This window comes from Geotrypetes seraphini, chromosome 4 (genome assembly GCF_902459505.1).
Source record: "Geotrypetes seraphini chromosome 4, aGeoSer1.1, whole genome shotgun sequence".
Taxonomy (NCBI): domain Eukaryota; kingdom Metazoa; phylum Chordata; class Amphibia; order Gymnophiona; family Dermophiidae; genus Geotrypetes; species Geotrypetes seraphini.
Window position 1 is genome coordinate 109,035,584 of NC_047087.1, and position 24,578 is coordinate 109,060,161.

General features: G+C 41.8%; 1 protein-coding gene across 2 annotated transcripts in view; it reads left to right on the plus strand.

Moving 5' to 3' along the window:
- Window positions 1-24,578, plus strand: part of POU2F1 (POU class 2 homeobox 1) — a 488,200-nt gene that overhangs the window by 347,605 nt on the left and 116,017 nt on the right. For both annotated transcript variants that reach the window (XM_033941614.1, XM_033941615.1), the window contains exon 10: window positions 17,699-17,840. In XM_033941614.1, coding sequence (XP_033797505.1) covers window positions 17,699-17,840 — 142 coding nt within the window. The remainder of the gene's footprint in view (window positions 1-17,698; window positions 17,841-24,578) is intronic.

The window sequence follows — 24,578 nt, forward strand, 5'->3', positions numbered from 1 at the left end:
GACCTAACAAGGGTGGAAAGCCTATCAGTTAGTCTTCCCGTCACTACAGTTGCTCCTTTGTTTTGCTACAATACAGGATCAGGTGTTTTTCTTCTCCATGGCCTTCTGCTATTCCAGTAATGTTAAAGGGTGTCTGTTTGAGAGCATTCAGACTATGCCAGAGTCTCCTACATCTTATGGCCTATCATCCTTTTCAATATCTAGTAGGAGTGCTTTTATTTTTGGCAACTAAACTCCATTTCTTATGGTCTTCAGGTTTTCTTTTCCTGTAAGACTATTCTTTCTTTTTTTTTTTTTGTTTCAATGTTTTATTATAAAATGAAAATACAAGAGAAAATATAAAATAATCCGAAAACAAATACAACCAGAAATCAAAAACTAGAACACACGATGAAAGAGTCTACTGCGTGGTGTCTGCCCAGAGACAAATGAACCCAACCAAGAAACCAAGCACCACCCCCCCCCCCAATCCTCCCCACCCCTCCAAGCACTCCAGTGTCAGAAATTAAGACTATTCTTATTCAGTTTAGCCACTGACCCTAACAAAGTTTTCAGTCTGTGGCCTCTACTCTACTGAGAGCATTTCTTCTAGTATGTCTGCTTGCTCTCCTTTGCTTCTATATACACGTTTCAAATTTAAACATTTTCTGCAAGGCACTTGAAGGTTTTTTTGAGGCCACATGACTTCCATATAACATGGATCATTATGAGCAAGACTCCATCTTCGTACTTCTCAGTGGATCCTTGTTCCTTAGCAACAGCGTTTTTTCTACATCCTCTTTTCAGCAGTTGCTTCAATGTTGTATGACCTCCTTTGTATTCTTCGGTCTCTTTTTGCACTTTCCTCCTCTTCAAGGGATGATGCCAACAACCCAGCTCCTTGTATCTGGGAAGTGCAATTGGATATCCTTTTAAACCAAGGTTTTTAATCCATCAAGGAGCACACCTTTTCATATCAACTTACTGTGTTCTGAGTGATGTATTATGCTCTTAATGTTTTTTCAACATTTCTTGAGTCCTAGAGTCCTCCTTTGCAAGGACAATCTTCCACCCATGTACTCCGTAAACACAGGGAGCCATAGGATCTATCCAGTTATGTCAAGAAGCTCTGAAAATCTGGCTTTGGGCAATTGCTTGCCTACTTATCTTGATGATTGTCTGTGTTCTAGGGGAGTGAAATTCCCTATTAGACAAAATCAACGAAATTGTTCAGCTTAACCAATGGACTCCCAGCTCTGCAGCTCTCCATTCTTTTAAGTTCAATGGGGCACTCCACAGGTGGACTTGTTGGTGACTTCCACCAATTATAAGTCGCCCCACTTTTCTTTCAGTCTATACTCATTTCATTGTGTGAGAAACAGGCATCTTTTCTGGTTTGGATGAGCATGTTTTGTTTCTATGAGTTTCCGTCCTCTCATTTCATGTTGATGTCTTTGTTCAAACTACAACAGGAGTTAGCCACTCTGCTTCTCATAGCTTTTGGGTGGCTCAGATAGCATTAGTTCTCTTTTCTACTTCACTTCAGCGCAAGGGAGCAAATACCTTTGCCATTTTTGTCTACTCTGCTTTCTCACGAGCACGGATATTTTCTATATTCCAACCTACAATCATTCCACCTGGCAGCTTGGTTTCTTTCAGGCTGAACCCTTTTGTATTACATTTATCTCAGCCTGTTCACAACATTATTGATGCCTCCAGGAAACCAACCTCACTATATATCGTTATTTTAAACAACAGTGGGTTAGGTTTTCTTCCTGGTGCTTTTTCATCATCAAGATCCCAGTTCTTTGTCATTTGAAATGGTGTGGATTTTCTACTTTGTCTATTAGAGTTCGTCTCGGTGCTATTCTGGCTTTTCTTCGGCTAGTAGTGGGAAAACTTCTTACAGCTTTTCACATGCAGTTGAGGGAACACCTCTCTCTGCTCATCCTTTGGTCTCCAGATTCATGAAAAGACATTTCAAGGTGAAACCACCTCTCAAACCTCCTCCTGTAGTCTGGGTCATAGTTCCCCACGTACATTAAGATCAACAGATCAAAACCTATTATTCATCCCATCCATAAAAGAATTTTACAATACACGAAAAGTAAATTTTGCAGTAACTGCCCCAACCCTCTGGAACTCCATACCACTGTACCTCCGCAACGAGCCACGAATTGATAAATTTAAGACAGGACTAAAAACCTTCCTCTTCCGCGATGCATTTGATATCATATAGAGTTTCACTTATTCCCTTTTATGCAAACTTTAAATAGCTCTGATATTATGACCCCCCTTCATGTTTTATCCTAACCCCACTGTCACCTTTTTCTATCTCCAATATGTAACTTTTAACCTTCCCTCCCTACCTCCCTCACTTTCCAGTTTGTCTTGTAATGTTATTTATGTACACACAATACTATTAAATTAATTATATATACACTTTTTTGTTATTTTTTTCTTTTCTATCCTGTAATCTTATTGTAAACCAGCTAGATATTAATTTGATGGTTGGTATATCAAAATCAATAAACTTGAACTTGAACTTGGGTCCTTAATGGGGTTCTTTCCAGGTTAGTGTAGCCTCCATTTGAGCCAATGGCCACAGCTCATCTCAAGTTTTTGCCTGGAAAGTTGTTTTTCTTATCTTGCTCACTTCTGCCAGGAGGGTCAGTGAGTTACAAGTGTAGGTGGCAGATTCATCCTTCACAGTTTGTTCTCTATGATAAAGTGATTCGATGCACGCAACCACAGTTTCTACTGAAAGTGGTGCCAAAGTTTCATCTCAATCAATTGTTTGTTCTTCCAGTTTTTTTTTTCCTAAGCCTCATTCTCATGTAGGAAAAACAACTCTTTGCTTTCTGGACTATAAGTGTGCTTTGGCTTTTTTCATCGCCAGGAGAAAGACTTATAGGATTTTCCCCCAACTCTTCATTTCTTTGATCCATACAGGTTGGGGCATCCTGTTTCTAAGAGAACTCTTTCTGTCTGTTCTGCACAGTGGTACCTCAGAATCTGAACGTCCCAGAACTCAAACAACATGGAATCAAAACTTTTTTTTAATTAAATTTTTCCCCAGAATCCGAATGCTGCTTTGGAATCTGAATGTACGGGAACTGCAAGTGTTGCTCAGCCCAAAACTTCCTCTCTGACGCAGCTTCCTGTTTCCACCTGGGAGGGAAGCTTTGGGCTGAGCACTGCTTGCAGTTGCCATTGCTGATCTTGCTGCCTATGCTAGTGGGGACCTGATCTTGCTATCTGTGCTGGTGGGCGGCCCAATCTTTCTATCTATGCCAGTGGGGGTCCGATCTTGCTGTCTCTGCCAGGGGGGCCCAATCTTGCTGTCTCTGCCAGTGTGTTTATTGTTAAATTTATTGGAAAATCTGAGTTTGTGGGACCAAGGAACGGATTAATCCAGTTTCTATTATTTTCCATGGAAAAAATTGTCTTGAAACTCAAACGGGATTCTGGAGCGGATTAAGTTCGGATTCCAAGGTACCACTGTATTTTGTTCTGCTTTGCTCAACCTGGCCTGCACCTGGTGAGTCAGGTCACAGCCCATAAAGTCTGAGCTATGGCAGCTTCTATAGTTTTCTTTAGATCTACTCCTATTGTGGTACCGGTACTCCTATTGTGGAATTTCTGTACAGCTGCCACCTGGTCCTCAGTTCACACATTTACCTCTCATTATTGTCTGGAGTCTTTCTCCAGACGGGATGGGCACTTTGGCCAGTTGTATTATAAAATTTATTTTCTTGGCGGCCAACTCTCCCACTACAATTCTTGACTATTGTATTATCTATTTGGCATCTTACAAGAAAAATTTAAAACGTATTCGTTTAATACAAAATGCAGCAGTGCGTTTAATTTTTGGTCTGAAGAAATATGATCATATCAGTCCTTTTTATCAGCAACTACATTAGTTGCCTTTTGAAGCACGTATTCTTTTTAAATTTAGTTGTCTCTTTTTTTTTAAAGCTCTTTTCGGTCTGGCTCCAGGTTAATTAGCCTCCCAATTTACTTGTTATAGATCATTAAAAAATACCCGTAATGATTTTATGTTCATGTATACCTCTATTAAGGCCTGTCGATTTAAGAGATTTTTAAATAAGACATTTGCTTTTCAATTAGAAAAACTGAATTCTTGGCTGAGTCCTTTGATCTTTCAAATGTTTTCATATACTGCTTTTAGAAGGATTTTAAAAACATATTTGTTTGATAAATTTATTACATAATTGTTAACTTCAATTTTACTATGTTTAATATGTATACTTCACTGATTGTCCAGTTCTTCTTCTTTGTGAACCGCCTGGATCTTCTATGGGTGGGCGATATACAAGAATAAAGTTATTATTATTATCCCATTCTAGTTAGCTTGGAGGTCACCCATAAGTGAGAATATGCTGCCTGCTTGTCCTGGGATAAAGCACAGTTACTTACCGTTACAGGTGTTATCCAGGGGCAGTAGGCAGATATTCTCACAACCTACCCACCTCCCCCTGGTTGGCTTCTTAGCTGGCTTATCTTAACTGAGGAGATGCTCACCCTGCATCGGGCAGGAAGGCACTCGCACATGTGTGGTGGGGGCTGTTGCAAACTTTCTAAAGTCTTAAAGTGGCGATGCACTTTTAAAGTATCCGTACCAGGGTTCTGTCAGTGACGTCACCCATCAGTGAGAATATCTGCCTACTGTCCCTGGATAACACCTGTTATAGTAAGTAACTGGGCTTTATGGACTAAGAAGTGATTAAAAAATAAAAATAGAGAGTACGGTTAAGTGGTCAATATTCTCAGTGGAGAAGAGTAGACAGTGGGGTTCACCATGGGTATGTGCTTGGACTGCTGTATTTAACATATTTATCAGTGATCTAGAGATGGAGGTAACTAATGGGAAAACTAAATTTGCTAATGACACTGTTATTTAAAGTTGTTAATTCACAAAAGGATTATGAAAAATTTCAAGAGGACCCTGAGAGACAGGGAGGCTGGGCATCAAAGTGGTAGATTATATTTTATGTGAGCAAATTCAAAGTGGTGCATATGGGAAAGTGGAACCTGAACTGTATAGCTACTTGATGCAGGGTTCCACATTAGGAGCCCAGGAAAAGGATCTAGGTGTCACCATTGAGAATATGTTGAAACCCTCAACTCAGTGTGCAGCAGTGGCTAAGAAAGCAAATAGGATGTTAGGAATTAACAGGAAAGGAATGGAAAACAAAACTGAGAATGTTATATTGTCCTTGTATCACTCCATGGTGTGGCCACACTTGGAATGCTGTGCACAATTCTGCTCGTCACATCTGAAAACAGATATAGCAGAATTAGAAAAGATACAGAGCAGGGCGATGAACATGATAAAAGGGATGTGATGACTTCCCTATGAGGAAAGGCTAAAGTGATAGTGAGATGGCTCAGGGGAGATATGATAAAAGCCTATAAAATACTGAGTGGAGTGGAACGGATAAATGTGAATCGCTTTTCTACTTTTCCAAAAATACTAGGACTAGGGGGTATGCGATGAAACTACTAAGTAATAGATGTAAAACAGGAGAAAATATTTCTTCACTCGAATTCATTGCCAGAGAATGTGGTGAAAGCAGTTAGCTCTTCTAAGTTTCCTTTTTATCATTCTACTCATGTTATCATAGTCTCCTTTTTTTAAAGTTAATTGCTATTGTATTGGATTTCCCATGTGTTCATACTACAGAGATTATATCAAATCTGATCATGTTATGATCACTATTTATTGAGTGGCCCCAGCACCATTACCTCCTGCACTAATTCATGCTCTCCACTAAGAACTAGGTCTAGAATGGCTTTGCCTTTTATCTAAACTGAGGTTTCCTGTGCATATTAGCTGTACTTTACTGATACTATAGCAATTTTAAAATAGCTCCCTTAAATGCTAGCCTATGAACTGTAACAGAGACTTTGGCCCAGATTCACTAAAAGATAGCGATTTAATCGCTGTTGGCCGATTTTAAAACAGCAATTGATTCACTATATTTTTTTGCATGCAAATGATTTGCACGGAGGTGCAAATCTTTTGCATGCAAACTCCCAACTCAATCGCTCAGTGAATGATTGAGTCGGGAGAGCCCTGCCAGTACGGCTTTTTTTTTGTTTTCATTTTTTTTAATGGGCCAGATCATTTTGCGTGTATTACACACACAAAATATCGAGTCTATTTTTTAAAATGAAAAAACCTCTCCCACCCGATAAAGCGCCCCTGTGCTGAGCACCCCCTCACACACACAAGTGCCAAAATTGCAGGTGAGATGCCGACTCTTTCCTGCTATTGGCCCTGGCCGAACAGCCCCCGTGCCAAACCTCCCCTCTCCACTGCGCGCCAAACCACCACAATGCCCCCAAACAGCCCCACCGCGCATCAAACCACCGCAATTCCCCCTGCCTTCCCCTGGCTTATACCTTATTAGTTGGGAGCAGAAGGAACCACAGAACCTCCTGTTCTGATGCCCGGCCCAGACGCCCCTGGGCCTTAGGCCCTGCCCCGGTGCATCATGTAATGCATGGGGAGGGGCCTAAGACCCTGATTGGCTTAGATGCCTCATGCTCCACCCTTGGGAGGGGCCTGAGGTGTCTGAGCCAATCAGGGACGTAGTTCCTTTCCCGTGCACTGGGGCAGGGCCTAAGGTCCTGTGGTGTCAAGGCCGGGCATCTGAGCAAGAGGTTTTGTGGTTTATCCTGCTCCCAACTAATAAGGTAGGAGCCATTGCGGTGGTTTGGCACAGGGGCTGTTCGGGGGCATCGTGGTAGTTTGGCGTGCAGGGGAGGGGGTTCAGCACAGGGTCTGTACAGTCGGTGCCAATGGCAGGAAGAAGTCTGCATCCCTCCTGCCATTTTGGCGTGCGTGGGGGGGTGTTCGGCACAGGGACCCTTTGTCGGTTGGGGGGAGGCTTTTTTTTTTTTTTTTTTAATAGGCCTGATATTTTGCGTGTGTAATACATGCGAAATATTAGTGCCAAAAAAAAAAAAAGCCAGGCAGACCTGTCGATAACAGTTACCGACAGGTCTGCAGCAGTCAGGTTTAGGATAGTGAAACCCGATTCAAAATAGCCAAGCAATTGTTAGTGAATCAATTGCTTGGCTATTTTGCATGGGGTTTTGCTAATTTGCATGGGTTGGATTGGATCGCATAGGAGATTGATCGGGCAACAGTTTATTGAATTGGGCTGGGGTCAGGGAACGATTGCAAAACCAGTAAAACTGTTTTTGCAATTGTCCTTACAGGATCGCTAAGTTTAGTGAATCTAGCCCTTTTTATGCTAAGAATAGACTATCCTTTAAACTCCTTGCTAAGTGAGCAGAGCAATTAACATAAAATAAAGTCCCTGAGTTTACCTATTTAATTTTATCTACATTTCCCTAAGTTTAGAAGCAATTTTCCAGCAACTTCTTACTCGTGAAGATCTCTCTGTCTCTAGAAGTCCTCTCATAGCACCTCTTTTGCACTAGGGAAAATATTCCGTACCCTACTTAAATGTTTGTGGTTACTTGATTATTCACACTGCAAATAGTGTGCCAGTAGGGCTCTTTTGAACTTTCTAAACTAAACTAAACCTTAGGTTTGTATACCGCATCATCTCCACAGTCGTAGAGTTCGGCACGGTTTACAGGAATTGGTTTGACTGACAAATAACTGAACTCCGTGCTTATCCTGCTGCTTAAATGGTTCTCTGTAAATGTTACTTTCTCTAGCAAATAATTTTAACTAGGTTATTCACTCATATGACCCTAGCTTACATTCTGTTTGTATTGATAGTGCTGTTTCTGTTGAGAAAGGCAATTTGAAAGGAGCAAATCCAAACTGCTATGTCTTAGGACAGAGGTTTCTAACACTCAGTACAAGTTCTTCAAGGGGTAAATGAACCATGGCATCCGCATGTCTCCTGCCCTCTTTCCTTTCTTTCCCCATATTGGCCGCCACTATTATCGTTGTTGTCTTACCTCCCCTATCCCTGAACTGGCAGCACCTCTCTCTAGATATTTTAACTTGCTTACACAGCTGTCAGTAGTGTTAGCATAGCCATTCACTCAGGCAGCCTCGGGGCCTTTGCTGGGCCATGGCCCATCTCCTACGATTCAACTTCCTCTTTCCTTGGAGGCAAGACATAGCCTAGCAAAGGCCCCGAGGCTGACTGAGTGAACGGTTGTGCTAATGCTACCGGCAGCTGTACGTCAAATTAAAACAGAGAAAGCTGCTGCAAGTCTGCTGGGGGAGGGGGGGGGGGTTTGCTGGTGCTAGTCTGAAAGGGGGAGCTGCTGCTGCTAATCTGGGTGGGGGTAGATGAGCTTCTGGTAGGGGGGGAGCAGCAGCTGCTGTTAGGGGCTAGAAAGGGAAAGCTGCTGGTTCTGGGTGGTGTACTGTGGTTAAGAGGAAGACTTGATGCTGGACCTGGGTTGGGGGAGGTGGGAGAGGTGCTGCTGCTGGATTGGTATTGGGGGGGAGAAGGAGAGTTGTTGATGGACTTAGGTGGTGGGGGGAGATGAGAGAGAGATGTGTTGCTGGACTGGGGGGCATAAGAGTGAGAACAAAAGGTGCTGCTGGATTCGGGGGAGGGCAGTGGATGAGAAGAGAGACTGGATCAGGGGAAAAGAGGAGAACACTGGACTCAGGGAAGGAGAGATGCAGACCGCAGGGGAAGTACAAGAAAGAGAGAGAAAGATGTACAAGCCACAGGGTGGGGGCGTGGGGGTGGAAAAGAATAGAGAAATGATGCACAGAGAAGAGATGCTAGGCATGGAGGGAGAATAGGGACAGACTCAGAGGGAGAATGCTAGAAGGAGAGGAGATGGGGACACAGAAGGGCAATACTGATTACAGGAGTACAAAGGGACAAGGATACAGAGGGTAAATGCTGGACAGTTTAGATACGGATTCAGAGGAAAGATGGAAGGTGAACATGGAGAGAAAAGATATGTAAAATTGTCAGGACACCCTGCAAAGCTAGCGGGAAAAAAATAGTGAATGGAAAAATAAAATGATAAGACAAAGGTAGAAAAATGTATTTCATTCTGACTTTATTAATTGGAATAGGCAAGTCATTGGAAATGTACATCTCTGATAATTTTAGTTTCTGAATCCCTAGTATTACTGTATACGCGGTGTGACAATTAAGTTCACGAACTTGCCTCCGTGCGCGTACGTTGGCAGCACTGTACTAACAACTCAGTAAGGTTTCATAACATTGGTATATCAGTGTCTCACAGTTGTGTTTGTGTTGACATGTTTAGGTGTCTTACTGAGTGGTGTTCATTATTGTTGCTGCATGTTTTTGTTTTCCATCACAAGAATGCTTGAGTTTGAATTAGAGCAACAAACATTAAATTTCTTATTAAACTTGGCAATAGTGCAAGTGAAATCAGGGACGTTAGTCCAAGTTTATAGGGATAATTACCATGAAGAAAACGTCAGTGTACAAATGGATTAAATGTTTTTCTGAGGGGAGAGAAAATGTCAAAATCGTCATCTGACTGTGAGAACCATAGCAGACCGAGTAAACATCGATAGAAAAATCTTAAATGGAAATCTTGGCATGAGAAAGGTGTGGGCAAAAATGGTCCCAAAGGAGCTCACCAATTAACAAAAGCAGAGGAGAGTTAAAGTTTGCCAAGACCTTTTGGAGAGGCAAAACGATGTTTTTGGCCATGTTATCGCTTGTGATGAAACATGGGTGTACCAATATGAACATGAAATAAAGTGTCAAAGTACACAATGGAAGTCAGCCAATTCTCCACTTCCAAAAAAGTTCCACCAGTCCAAATCAAGAGTCAAAATGATGTTGCTACCCTTTTGATATCAGAGGAATTTAATTAATTATGATTTGGACTAACTGGACGCACAGTTAACCAAGTTTACTATTTGGAAGTGCTGAAAAGGATGCATGAAAAGTTAGACGAAAACGACCTGAACTTTTCACCAACAACTAATGGCTCTTGCATCACAACAATGCACCAGCTCACATGGCAATGTGTAAGGGAGCTTTTAGCCAGAAAACAAATAATTGTATTGGAACACCCTCCCTACATACCTGATCTAGCCCTCAGTAACTTTTTTCTTTACCCAAAGATAAAGGAAATATTGAAAGGAAGACATTTTGTTGACATTCAGGACATCAAGAGTAATACAACGACGTTGTTCAACTACAAATTGGGGGGGGGGGCATTGTTGGGAGACAGCAGACTTGAGAGAGACTTGGGTGTGCTGGTGGATGCATCACTGAAGCCATCTGCACAGTGCGCAGCAGCCTCGAAAAAAGCCAACAGGATGCTTGGCATCATAAAGAGGGGCATAACAACCAGGACGCGGGAAGTCATCATGCCATTGTATCGAGCGATGGTGCGTCCACATCTGGAATACTGCGTTCAGTATTGGTCGCCGCACCTCAAGAAGGACATGGCGGAACTTGAGAGAGTCCAAAGGAGAGCAACGAAACTGGTAAAAGGGCTGGAACACTGCCCATACGCCGAGAGGTTGGATAGGCTGGGGCACTTCTCTCTGGAAAAAAGGAGACTCAGGAGAGATATGATAGAGACCTTCAAGATCATGAGGGGCATAGAGAGGGTGGATAGGGACAGATTCTTCAGACTGAAGGGGACAACAAGTACGAGGGGGCATTCGGAGAAACTGAAGGGAGATAGGTTCAAAACAAATGCAAGGAAGTTTTTTTTCACCCAAAGGGTCGTGGACACTTGGAATGCGCTACCGGAGGAAGTGATCAGGCAGAGTACGGTACAGGGATTCAAACAGGGATTGGACGGATACCTGAGGGATAAAGGGATCGTGGGATACTGAGGGAGGAGCTGGGATGTAACACAAGTATAGAAAGCTAACCAGTTAATAAGTATAGAAACCCAACCAGGTCGTGCATGTGCAAGACCAGAGGGTTAGGACTTCGATGGGAAGATAGGACTTCAATGAGAAACCAAGGTGGCAAGGGAGCCCCTTCTGGTGATTCAGACAGGTCGTGACCTGTTTGGGCCACCGCTGGAGCGGACTGCCGGGCAGGATGGACCTATGGTCTGACCCGGCGGAGGCACTGCTTATGTTCTTATGTTCTGATGGGAATTCCTGAAAAGGAGTTCCAAAATTGCTTTGAAGGTTGGACTAGATGCTAATGTCAGTGCATAGCTTCCCAAAGAGAATACTTTGAAGGTGACTGTAGTGATATTCAGCAATGAGGTGTTGCACTTTTTCTAGGATGAGTTTGCAAACTTAATTGGCAGACCTCGTATACTGAGTCTGACTTCTTGAGATTTCCGGTTAAGTTTTTTCCTTTGTTATCTATTACTGAACTGTGGTCCCTTGTTTCATGTTTGTTGAGGGTTTGTCTTGGGTTGATGACCATGGTGTGATATTCTGTTAGTATGTAGTTTCTGTGTAGAAATCTTGCAGCGGTCTGATTGTTCTGTTTTCTTGCTAGGTGCTATTTTAATGTTTTAGAACTTGGTGTAATATTTCTAATGCATTTTTTTCACACACAAGGTTGCTGCTCTTTGAGTACTGGGAGTTAGTGCTGTTTTGATATGGTAAAATTGCTACTTTTTTGTACACATTTGTGTATAGTGTTTTGCAGTGGTGGGATTGTGTATTGGCCTTACTGAAGTGATATTTAGTCTGTCAAAACATCAAACGGGACTTTAGACATTTTGCAGTAACTGATATGTGTTGAGGTGCAAGAAGAGCCTGTTGATCTTGCAACTCTAAATCTCATGAGTCAGAAAAATTAACAAGCTCTCTGAGAGAGAGAAGGACATTTTTTCCATGCTAAATTTGGTCACATTTCATTAAGTTTGAGTTATTTTACCCCCAGACTGACTGAATTCATTATTTACCCCTTCTTTTCTTTATCAATTTTTTCCTACCTCTGTTGGGTTGAAAAGGATAAAAATATGTCATGTATGTTCCAAATATAAATTATCAAGTTCCCAGGATCTTTTACCCCCACACATTTCGCTCCCAGGAACTTTTGCCCCAACATTCACCACATTACTAAATTGCAATATCATAATTATTAAGCATTATCATCATTACCATTTTTGTTGGCCTTGCTCATTTGAATATGCCACTTAAGTGAATTTTTATGGCTACACAGCTTTTTTTTTCATTGTGCACATTTCAAATCTGGGGTCTAGGACAAATTCATTGTGGCCGTTTCTGCGCGATGTACTGTCCAAGATGAATCCAATTCTCCTCCCTACACTTCCCCATTGCGGCATCACCAGAGCACTCCTTCTGGTCATGTGGGGGAGCAATGCCCCACCCTCACCCTCAATACCCAAGATATGAAAAATAAAATTTCATTGTGGCCTTATTATGAATGGGTCAAAAATTCTGGGTCATGTGAACAAAGATTACAATGGCATGTTCAGATGAACAAACATTCACAAACTGTGAGGTCAATGCTGTCTGGGTCAGTAATGATTATGATATTGCAATTTAGTACATCAGTGAATGTTGGGGGTGAAACATCCGGGGGTAAAAGATCCCGGGAGTGAAATGTGGGGGGACAAAAGTTCCGGATGCCAAATTCTCATGTATATTTGTCTAGTTTAATGTGTTTGTGTGTGTAGGGAGAGAGCTCTCTATATAGGCAAAGGGTTTTATTTTTCAAAAAATTCTCCCCATTTTTATTTTAACCTGTGTTGCTTGTCTAAACATCTGAACTTAAGGCCCCTTTTACAAAGCCACCGTATCGATTCCAGTGCAGCAAATGCAAATTCCTTTGGACCGAGTCACATTTGTCATGCTGGGACTCATTACTGTGGCTTTGTAAAAGAGGCCCTTAGTTTTAATTCAAGCTTGGAATATGCATATTTTTGTTCATTCTATATATCTGTAATTGTTTTCCAGATTAATTACAGATTAGCTGCATAGAAACCCCATTCCCCTTAATATTCCCAGAAGGGCCCTTTTATTAAAACCATGGCAAAAATGGCCTTAATGTGCCCCTTACAGGTCTTTCTTGTGCACTAAGGCTATTTTTGCTGGCCCTGGCAGAAAATGACTGATTTTTCCCATGCTCTGAATTAATGGCTAAGCGGCCACTAAAAAAGTAACTTACTGTGTAAGCTCTTACCACCACTTATTTTACATAAGAACAGCCTTACTGGGTCAGAATAATGGTACATCTAGCCCAGTAGCCTGTCCTCACAGTGGCCAATCCAGGTCAATAGTACTTGGCAAAAACCCAAAGAGTAGCAACATTCCATGCTGCCGATCCAGGGCAAGCAGCAGCCCTGGATCGGCAGCCCTTATGTCTGTCTCAATAACAGACTATGAACTTTTCACCTAGGAAATCGTCCAAACCTTTCTTAAAATCAGCTACGCTATCCACTCTTACCACAACCTCTGGAAATACGTTCCAGAGCTTAATTATTCTCTGAGTGAAAAAATATTTCTTCCTATTGGTTTTAAAGGTATTTCCCGGAAAAAAGGGGGGAGGGAGTTGGGAACAGTGTTCCCTCTAAGCGGGCGGGTGTTGTGAGCAAACTTTTTTCACCGTGAGCCAAAAATATCGGGCGCCAGCAAGTTATGAGCCAACTCGCCCGATTCTCCTCTCGCCGCCCTGCCATCTGCCGTACGCCTCTTCCGATTGTGCGCTGTGACGAGAAACGTGTGCGCTGCGATGTAATATTTTGTGCGCCAGCGCAGCTTAGCGGGAACACTGGTTCAAATGGTTTTATTTATTTCCCCAAATTTATTTTTGTTATACGCATTGAAAATATTTGATATTGCGTTTAAATCAAAATCTCAATAAACTTGAAACGAGTGCCCGTGAGATTGTGGGAGGGTTAAATACTCAAAACTTAGAAGTTTTTGCTACGCCAGCTTTCTGGTATCTTTACATACAGTGGCGTACCTAGCATATGTAACATCCGGGGCCCATCATTTTTTGGCACCCCCCCCATCTGTAAGAAAAACATGATTTTTAGTAACAAACCACACGTCACACATGAGTACCTAGGAAAAGGCAGCATCTTACATATTGCAGTGAGCAGTACATCAATACACCCATTGTAAAACTAAACAAGCCAGACCAGCACAGATCAATCCTACACCGTCAATCCTAACAGAAAACACACAGAACACAGAAAACACCTTCGCCTAGTAAGGAATATGTAATCACAAACTAACCCCTCCCTCTTTTACAAAACTGTAGTGTGGATTTTAGCTACGGAGGTAACAGCTCTGATGCTCATAAAATTCTGAGCATCAGAGCTGCTACCACCAAGGCTGGTGCTAAAAACGCTTCACAGTTTTGTAAAAGGGGGGATAAAATAAAAATACATAGACAAAGGTTAAATTGAACCAGCAAGAAGCTGGACTCTGCATACAATGCTTCACAGAAACAGTGACACATGTCTCCTAAAGCAATAAATAAATAGAAATTTTTTTCTACCTTTGTCTTCTGTGGTTTCTCCTTTCCTTATCTTCTTGTAACTCTCTTCCTTCCATCCACTGTCTGCCGTCTCTCTTCCCCTATATGGCATCTTCTCTCCTTCTATGCCCCTTCCAGAAACTGTATGCCTCCCCCTTCCATCTCTCCTTTCACCCCATTGGTCTGGCATCTCTCTCCTCGCCTTCCCTCTCCCACACCTCTCCTCATAGTCTGGTATCTCCCCTTCCCTGATTCTCTGGCATCTCTCTCCTTTCCTTTTCTTCCATCTTTCGCTCCCCCTCCATGCTCTCACATCTCCCCCTTCCTTTTCCCTTAGACTGGCATACCTTCCTCCTACGCTCCAAGCCCTGGCATCTCCTTTAATTCCCTCCCTCATCTTCCTTCTCCCTCCAGCTGGGTACCGCAACACTCTTCCCTGCAGCTCTGCACTTCCCCACAATTGCCATGCTTCGGTTCCTCTTCTTCCTTCCTTCCTCCCCCCCCCCCCGCGGGACCCTGCGGCACCATCAACTCTTACTCCCTCTAATGTCGGCCCTGCAGCTCCAGACTTCCTCGCACCTTCTCCCCTCCCCCTTTGGATCGCTATTATTTTAAATGTTATAGCCGCGGAGCTGTATCCATCAGTGGAGATGTCTAACCTCGGCCTGCCCCGGAACTCTTACTGCAACAGTGACTTCCTGTTCCTGCCTAGACGGGCGGCTGCTGCAGTAAGAGTTCCGGGGCAGGCCGAGGTTAGACATCTCCACTGATGGATACAGCTCCGCGGCTATAACATTTAAAATAATAGCGATCCAAAGGGGGAGGGGAGAAGGTGCGAGGAAGTCTGGAGCTGCAGGGCCGACATTAGAGGGAATAAGAGTTGATGGTGCCGCAGGGTCCCGCGGGGGGGGGGGGGGAAGGAAGGAAGAAGAGGAACCGAAGCATGGCAATTGTGGGGAAGTGCAGAGCTGCAGGAGCTGTTATAGCCGCGGAGCTGTATCCATCAGTGGAGATGTCTAACCTCGGCCTGCCCCGGAACTCTTACTGCAGCAGCCGCCCGTCTAGGCAAGAACAGGAAGTCACTGTTGCAGTAAGAGTTCCGGGGCAGGCCGAGGTTAGACATCTCCACTGATGGATACAGCTCCGCGGCTATAACATTTAAAATAATAGCTATCCAAAGGGGGAGGGGAGAAGGTGCGAGGAAGTCTGGAGCTGCAGGGCCGACATTAGAGGGAGTAAGAGTTGATGGTGCCGCAGGGTCCCGCGGGGGGGGAGGAAGGAAGGAAGAAGAGGAACCGAAGCATGGCAATTGTGGGGAAGTGCAATCCCCCCAATGCGTCCCCTTACCTTTGCGACGCGTGTGTGCGCTGTGAAGAGAAACTTGTGCGCTGCGATGTAATATTTTGTGCGTGAGCGCAGGCCAACGCAGCTTAGCGGGAACACTGGTTGGGAATAATTTATACATAATATGTGTGTTTATTCTTACTGAAAATGTGAGAAAGGATGGGTGGTTGGGGGGGTTATTATATTACTAGAATATTATGTGGTAGAGATTAATGTGCTATTGTGAAATAACTTGTATAGTATATTCTTTTGTGCACTTGCTGTTCAATTTGAAAATGAATAAAGAATTTAAAAAAAAAAAAAAGTATTTCCCTGTAACTTCGAGTGTCCCCTAGTCTTTGTAATTTTTGACAGTGAAAAATTGATCCACTTCTATCTGTTCTACTCCACTCTGGATTTTGTAGACTTCAATCATATCTCCCTCTCAGCCGTCTCTTTTCCAAGCTGAAGAACCCTTACCTTTTTAGTCTTTCCTCATACAAGAGGAGTTCCATCCCCTTTATCATCTTAGTCGCTCTTCTTTGAACCTTTTCTAGTGCCGCTATATTTTTCTTGAGATAAGGAGACCAGAATAATCTCGGGCGCAAAAAAATATGATCATGTTACCCCTTTGCTTAAAAATGCCCACTGGTTGCCAGTATCACACAGGGTAACTTATAAAATTGCCCTGCTGACATTCAAAACAATGCAGTTCAACACACCAGCATTCATTGATAGACTTTTAATCCCGTACGACCCTCCAAGATCTTTAAGATCTATTTCTCAATTTAACCTTAATATCCCTTCTTTAAAAATCATTGGCACACGTCGCACCTCCACGTTTTCTGTAACAGCCCCTACAATCTGGAATGCTCTTCCTTTATATCTAAAAATGGAAAAAAACCTTAAAAAATTTTAAAAGCAATCTAAAGTGCTTTCTTTTTAAAGATGCTTTTAACTGAACTACTATATTTTTGCTATTAATTTTATACTGTTCCCCAGTTCCTAAGTGTTTTTCCCTTAATTGTTTCTTACTTTTTCTATTACAATTGTATTTCTCCCCCCTTCCCACATGTATCTAAGGCCTACGGGTCAATATTTACCCAGTTTGTATGGTTGGTAGTCCTGTAATTTTTATAGGAAAGTATGTTCAATTGTTATTTTTGTTTTAATGTTAATGTTTTTACTTTGTACAACGCTTTGTAGAATCAAAAAAGCGTTTAATCAAAAACTGAATAAACTATAAACTATAATTGCAATACTCCAGGTGAGGTTGTACCATTGAACGATAGAGAGGCATTATAAAATTCTTAGTCTTGTTGACCATACCATTTTTAATAATTTCTAGCATCTTGTTTGTTTTTTTGGCCGCCACCACACATTGGGCAGAAGGTTTCATTGTATTGTCTACAATGATGCCCAGATCCTTTTCTTGGGTGCTAACCCCCAAGGTGGACCCTAGCATTTGGTAACTGTGATTTGGGTTATTCTTCCCAATGTGTATCACTTTGCATTTGTCCACATTAAATTTTGTCTGCCACTTGGAAGCACAGTCTTCCAATTTCATAAGGTCTACCTGCAGTTTTTCCACAATCTGCAATTTTGTAGGTGGTAAGGGCTCCCATGCTAATCAGTTAGCATACAGCAATGCCTCATGCGCTAACTGATTAGTTCTGTCACGCCTCTCTCCACACCCTAACACACCCTCTTCAAAGAAAATAAAAATAGTTTTTCAATGTGTAGTATGCATGTGCAAATTGTAAAATTTACCATAGGATGCTAGCACACATACCACAGGAAGCCTGTTTGTTAATGTGTGGTAAGTGCGTACTAGCGCTTACTGTAGTTTAGTAAAAGGACCCTAAGTGCTTTATTTATGTAAGTAATTTGATTTTTTTTTTCTTCTGTGTATGACAGGACAAATGAGTCTTGAATACATGATTTTTAACATTTGGCTTCTTTAATCTGCTTGCTCTCTCGCTCTCTTCCTGTAGGGTGATGTTGGGCTCGCTATGGGCAAACTCTATGGAAATGACTTCAGCCAAACTACCATCTCTCGCTTTGAAGCCTTGAACCTCAGCTTTAAAAATATGTGCAAATTAAAGCCACTTCTGGAAAAGTGGCTGAATGATGCAGGTAAGTGAGTATGGAATTCCCCAAGTTATCTTCATTGTCATACATAGATCTATCCAAGAAAAGAAGATGCACAAAGAAGCTGCAGCAAAAGTCTAAATGTGAGAAGAAATTAAAAATTATTATTTGTAAGGTGTGCTACTTGTTCCTATTTTAAGGATCTTATGTGCTCCTGATACAGACAGTCTGCTACTGAAACGTGTTGGGCTATTACTGGACCTATAGTAGGGTAATATATACATAGACCTGTCAGATGGAACAATAACCTGGTGCTGTTTGGATATCTTGTGCTGATATTGGTTTTTTTGTTTTGTTTTGTGCTTTTGCTATAGAACAATTTTGGTGAACTGTTAAAGCAGTATTTCCATTACAATGACTCTTTCCTGAAATCCTACCACGTACAAATCTGAGAAAGCTCCAATCACTATAAAATATGGCCATTATGTTACTTTCTCATGCCTCTAAATATGATCATGTCACCCACCCTTAAGGACTTACCTTGTGAAGCAAACCCCTTATTAAAGCTGATGCTATCACTATAAATTAAAACGTGGATGCATTTACTGGGAAACAGATCTATTTTTCAGCAATTCTGTAGCATGGGCACCACATTTACACCTTTCAAAGATGGGCAGGGAAGGATTGAAAACTAGGCCAGTTTTTTCAGGATGATAGTTTGACTCCGTTTGCACTAGAAAAGGAATTTGGATTGGAAGCGAGGGATCTCTTCTTTTGGCAGGTAGTAGACTTCTTAAAATGGTAAGCTCTTCCAGAATTGCAAGCACAAGACACCCTTATTGAGTGAGTGGTGATGGGAAGCAGTGGGCGGGAAAGTATCTAGGTTCTATACACCTCTTTTAACTTGCGAGACCATGCCTACAAAATATAAGCAAACATCCATCCAAGGGTCATCAAGGAACTGAAAGGGACTATAGCAGAACTGCTTCAACTAGTAGCCAACCTGTCGATCAAATCGAGAAAGATTCCTTAGGACTGGAAGGTGGCGAATGTTACGCTGATCTTCAAAGAAGTTTCGAAGGGGGACCCAGGAAACCGGTGAGTCTGAACTCGGTACCAAGAAAAATGGTAGAGGTGCTGATAAAGGACCGCATTATTGATCACATTGACGGATACGGGCTGATGAGGACCAGCCAGCACGGTTTCAGCAAAGGCAGAACTTGTTTGACGAGCTTGCTGCACTTCGAGAGAGTAAACAGGCAGATAGACAAGGGCGACCCGGCCAACATTGTATATCTGGATTTTCAGAAGGCGTTCGACAAGGTTCCGCATGAACGACTACTTTGGAAAATTGCGAGCCATGGAATCGAGGGCGAAATACTCACGTGGATTAAAAATTGACTGGAGCATAGAAAGCAGAGAATGGGGGTAAATGGATAATTCTCGGACTGGAAGAGCGTCACCAGTGGGTGCCGCAGGGCTTGGTGCTTGGACCCGTGCTCTTCAACATCTTTATAAACGATCTGGATATTAGTACGACGAGTGAGGTGATTAAATTTGCGGACGATACGAAGTTATTCAGAGTAGTGAAGACATAGGGGGATTGCGAAGATCTGCAATGTGACAATCGGGCTCGAGGAATGGGCATCGACATGGCAGATGAGGTTCAACGTGGATAAGTGTAAAGTGATGCATGTCGGTAACAAAAATCTCATGCACGAATACAGGATGTCCGGGGTGGTACTTGGAGAGACCTCCCAGGAAAGAGACTTGGGAGTTCTGATCGACAAGTCGATGAAGCTGTCTGTGAAATGTGCGGTGGTGGCAAAAAGGGTGAACCGAATGCGAGGAGAAATGATAAAGAAGGTGATCACGAACAGATCGGAGAAGGTTATCATGCCTGGAGTACTGCGTCCAGCACTGGTCGCCGTACATGAAGAAGGACATGGTACTACTCGAAAGGATCCAGAGAAGAGCGACTAAAATGGTTAAGGGGGCTGGAGGAGTTGCTGTACAGCGAGAGATTAGAGAAACTGGGCCTCTTCTGTCTCAAAAAGAGGAGATTGAGAGGGGACATGATCAAAACATTCAAGATACTGAAGGGAATAGACTTAGTAGATAAAGACAGGTTATTCACCCTCTCCAAGGTAGGGAGAACGAGAGGGACTCTCTAAAATTGAAAGGGGATAGATTCCGTACGAACATGAGGAAGTTCTTCTTCACCCAGAGAGTGGTAGAAAACTAGAACGCTCTCCCGGAGTCTGTCATAGGGGAAAACACCCTCCAGGGATTCAAGACAAAGTTGAACAAGTTCCTGCTCAACTGGAAAGTACGCAGGTGAGGCTGGGCTCATTTAGAGCACTGGTCTTTGACCTAGGGGCCGCTGCGTGAGTGGCCTGCAGGGCACTGGTCTGACCCAGCAGCGGCAATTCTTAAGTTCTTATGGGAGCTCTCATATTAGGTAAGCAGTATACAGACAGCCACTGAGAAAAAGCTATCCAGCCCCTGTTGAGAGTGTCTGTTGTGAGTAATCTGGTAGAAAATGGGTACAAAATGCTTGATCAGTGGTACTATACACCAGAACGCTTAAAGAATATGTACAAGAACTACATTAGGCAAAGTAAAAGAGAACAATTAAGGAAAAAAACAAGAGGGAGGGCTGCTGTTAAACTAATAGTATTTTTGCTCGATTGCCCTTAAAAGGAGTTAGGCCTCAAAGGCATCAAGGAAGAGAAATGTCTTTAGCTTCGTCTTAAAGTTAAGATTTAATACTTCGCATAAATAATTTGGAATACTATTCCAAAGAGAGGGGGTAGTGACAGAGAAGATAGTAGACCGGTTTAGAGAAAAGGTTATTAGCTGTTGATCTAGGGACCTAGAAGGAATATAAGGGGTAAGAAGATTATTTATAAATTACGGTTGATTGTTTTGTCTAGTCTTAAATGTTAACAGAAGAATTTTGTAAGTGATTCTGTGTTCTACTGGTAACCAGTGGACTTCTTGCAACAAGGGGGTGACATGGTTGGATTTCTTTGCATTGAATGTGATTTTTACGGCGGTGTTTTGTATTGTCTGAAGTCTTCGTATTTCTTTTTTGGTTATACCTTTATAAAGGGCATTACAATAGTCAATGCACGAGAGTGAATCAAAATGTTCAAGGATACAGCATCTAATAGTTTCGATAATGATCTGATCATACGTAGCCAATAAAAGCAACGTTGGACCACTGTACTGATATGAAGATGATAATTAACTTTGTTATCAAAAGTTACTCCAAGTAATTTAAGTGAAGGTACGGTTTTAATAGATTGAGATTTGAATGTAAGAGGGGTCTTCCTTGTTGGAAAAAATCATTACTTTAGATTTTTCAATGGTCAACGAAAGCGTCCAATCAGGAGTTAATCTTTTCCAATTTTTGATTTATAAACTTTATTTCTGAAGGATTATTTAGATCTATCGGGTGTATTAGTTGGACATCATCTCCATAAGCAAACATTGTAAACCCCGATAGATTGCCCTAATGTTAAAAGGGGGGCCAGAAAAATATTGAAAAGTAAGGGAGATAAAATAAACCCTGAGGAATCTCATAATCAGTTGTAAATGAGTCAGATGATGTAGAATTAAACACTACCTTGGAAGAACGATCTGTAAAAAAAGATAAAAACTAGTCCAAGATCTGGTCTTTAATACCAATTTCACTCAGACAAGACAGAAGAAGCTTATGATACTATCGTGTCAAATGCTAATGATAGATCTAAAGAGATAAGTAAGACAGACTGGTAGTGGTCGAGGTGATAGAGAATTTTAGTGGTCAACCCAATAAGTGAAAGTTCTATGGAATGATGTTGATGGAATCCGGTTTGGTTTGGATGGAGCACTTTTGTTTGTTCTACAAAATCTGAAATTTGGCGGAAAACTATCTTTTCTGTAAGCTTTGCCAAGAATGGAATGTTTGAAATAGGTCGATAATTTGAAACCTCTTGTGAACAGATTGTATAGTCTTTGATAATGGGATGAATAACTGCTTCTTTCCATACTTTTGGAAGGGTACCTGTACTTAAACTAGTTCAGATCAGATTTAAAATATCGGGTCCAAAAAATGGAAAAAAAATAAAAGTTTTAGAAAAATTGATGGAACCTTTATGTTTAATGTATTTAAAGTTCTCTGCAGTTCTTGAAGAGTGGGTGGGATAAATTTTGAACATTTTAGAGAGGAGGAGATGTATGGTTTCAAGTTTTTTAATGATGTCCACTGTAAAGGCTAAAGTAGGGTTTAAGCTGGCAATACTTGGCTGAGAAATGGACTCTTTAATTTTTTGGACTTTCTTGATAAGATAAGAGGCAATTACTTGAGCTGAAGGAGGTGGAACTAAGTCACGGGCCAGACCCCCCCGCCCATCTCAGCCCCAAACCCCGCCCCCATAATAGTACTAATTGTAACACCATTTTTCCATTCATTTTTCATGTATACACACACAATATAATCTTATTAACAACACATAATTGTTAACCACAAAATTAAACTACACCAAACACACTGTATGCTTCTCAACATTCATTCCTACCAGAACACAGATAACATTACATTACATTAGTGATTTCTATTCCGCCATTACCTTACGGTTCAAGGCGGATTACATCCAAACAAAAATTACATTCAAAATTTGAAGGCATAGAATAAGCGATGACATAGAATTTTTAAGGTAATATATGTTGGGTAAAGAGTTACCAAAGGGAAGTGGAGGTCTTTAGGAGATAAGAATAGGGTGAAATTATGGGTTTTAGATAACGTTTGGTAGATAAAAGAGTAATAGAGAGATCTAAGGGTAAATAGAGTGTTGGATATTGGGTTGGGATTGGTTGTGCTGGATAGGTTTTATGTGTTTTTTGAAGAGTATGGTTTTAATATCTCTCTGTAGTCGAAGATAACAAAGTGGTGATTTGTCTGTCCAGTTTAGCTGCTTTGGAGGCTATTAGGTTATCATAAAGTTTTTTTTGTTTGACATTGTTGTATGATGGGTGAGTGAATAGTGAGTGGGATCTTCTGTGTCTGGTTGAGGGCTTTCTCCGTTGAGAGCCTTGTAAAGTAAGCAGTAGAATTTGAAGTGCTCACTCGCTTCTATTGGAAGCCAGTGCGAGTCATGGTATGCCTCTGTGATATGGTCATATTTTTTTAGGAAATAAACAAGTCTCAGGGCTGTATTCTGTATTGTCTGCAATTGCTTCATCATGGTCGCAGGACAAGGTAGGTATAGTATGTTGCAGTAGTCTATCATCCCAAGGATAAGAGATTGTACCAATAGTAGAAATTGCTTCTTTTCGAAGAATGTTCGGATTTTTCTTAGATTTCTCATGGTCATGAACGATGCCTTTATTATTTTGTTAATTTGGGGTTGCATGGTGCAGCCTCTGTCAATTGTGACTCCTAGCAATTTTAGTGTAAGTTGTATTGGGTATGAGATCGAGTTTATTACAAGATTAGTTAATGTTGGAGTTTTGTTGTTTTCTAGTAGGATGAAATTTGTTTTGTCAGGGTTAAGTTTTAATTTGTGCTCTGTCATCCAAATTGCAACTGAATCGAGAGTTTTATGTATTGTGCTTGTCATGACGGGTTCTGGTTGGTCGAAGGGTAGGAGAATAGTGATGTCGTAGCTGTATGAAATTATGCCATGATTATCTAGGTCACAGGTGTCAAAGTCGGTCCTCGAGGGCCAGAATCCAGTCGGGTTTTCAGGATTTCCCCAATGAATCTGCATGAGATCTATTTGCATGCACTGCTTTCAATGCATATTCATTGGGGAAATCCTGAAAACCCGACTGGATTCCGGCCCTCGAGGAGGGACTTTGACACCCCTGATCTAGGTAGTAGCTGAGGGAGGCTATGTATATATTGAATAATGTAGGTGATAGGGGTGATCCTTGGGGAACTTTGCAGGGGTTGGACCATGGTTCTGATTTTTCTTGCATTGTTTTAACTCTGTAAGTTCTTGATTGTAGGAATCCTTTGAACCATGCAAGTACTTTGCCTGAGATTCCTATTGAAATCGAGAGTTTGTAGAAGCATGTCGTGGTCTACCAAGTCGAAGGCTGCAGAAAGGTCTAGTTGTATCAGCAGGATTTTCTTGCCTGTACAGAGGTGTTGTCTTACAGTGTCCTTTAGTGTTCCTAGTAGTGTCTTCGTGCTATATTTGGCTCTGAATCCCGATTGTGTGGGGTGGAGTATATTGTGATTCTCTAGGTAAGAGGCTAAATTTTTTGCTACGAGACCTTCCATCAGTTTGATGTACAATGGGATTGAGGCAATTGGTCTGTAATTGGATGGTTGGTCTTTTGCTCCTTTAGGGTCCTTTAATATCGGAGTTATTATGATTTCACTGAGTTTTAATGGGAAATAACTCTCTAGTAGTGATGAGTATATCCATTGTAGAAGTAGGGAGCGGAATAATATGCTTGAGTTTTTCAGTAGGTATGGGGGGCAATGGTTGAGGTCACAGGCTGCATGGCTGTATTTATTATAAAGATTGTTGAACTCTGCTCATTCTATAGGTGAGAAATGGGACCAGGTTCTATCTGCTGCGACTGAGTCTTTTTCTGTTGGTGGAAATGATGTCTCTATGTGTGAGGGTGTTCCGTTGAAAGAGGCTCTGATATTTGCGATTTTGTTTTTGAAGTAGGTAGCTAAGAGGGTGGCTGTATGTGGGGGCGAATTGTTGTTCTCTATGTATGGTGTTGTGTTTGTGAGGAATTTTAGTAACTGGAATAGCTTTTTTGAGTCTTGGGGTC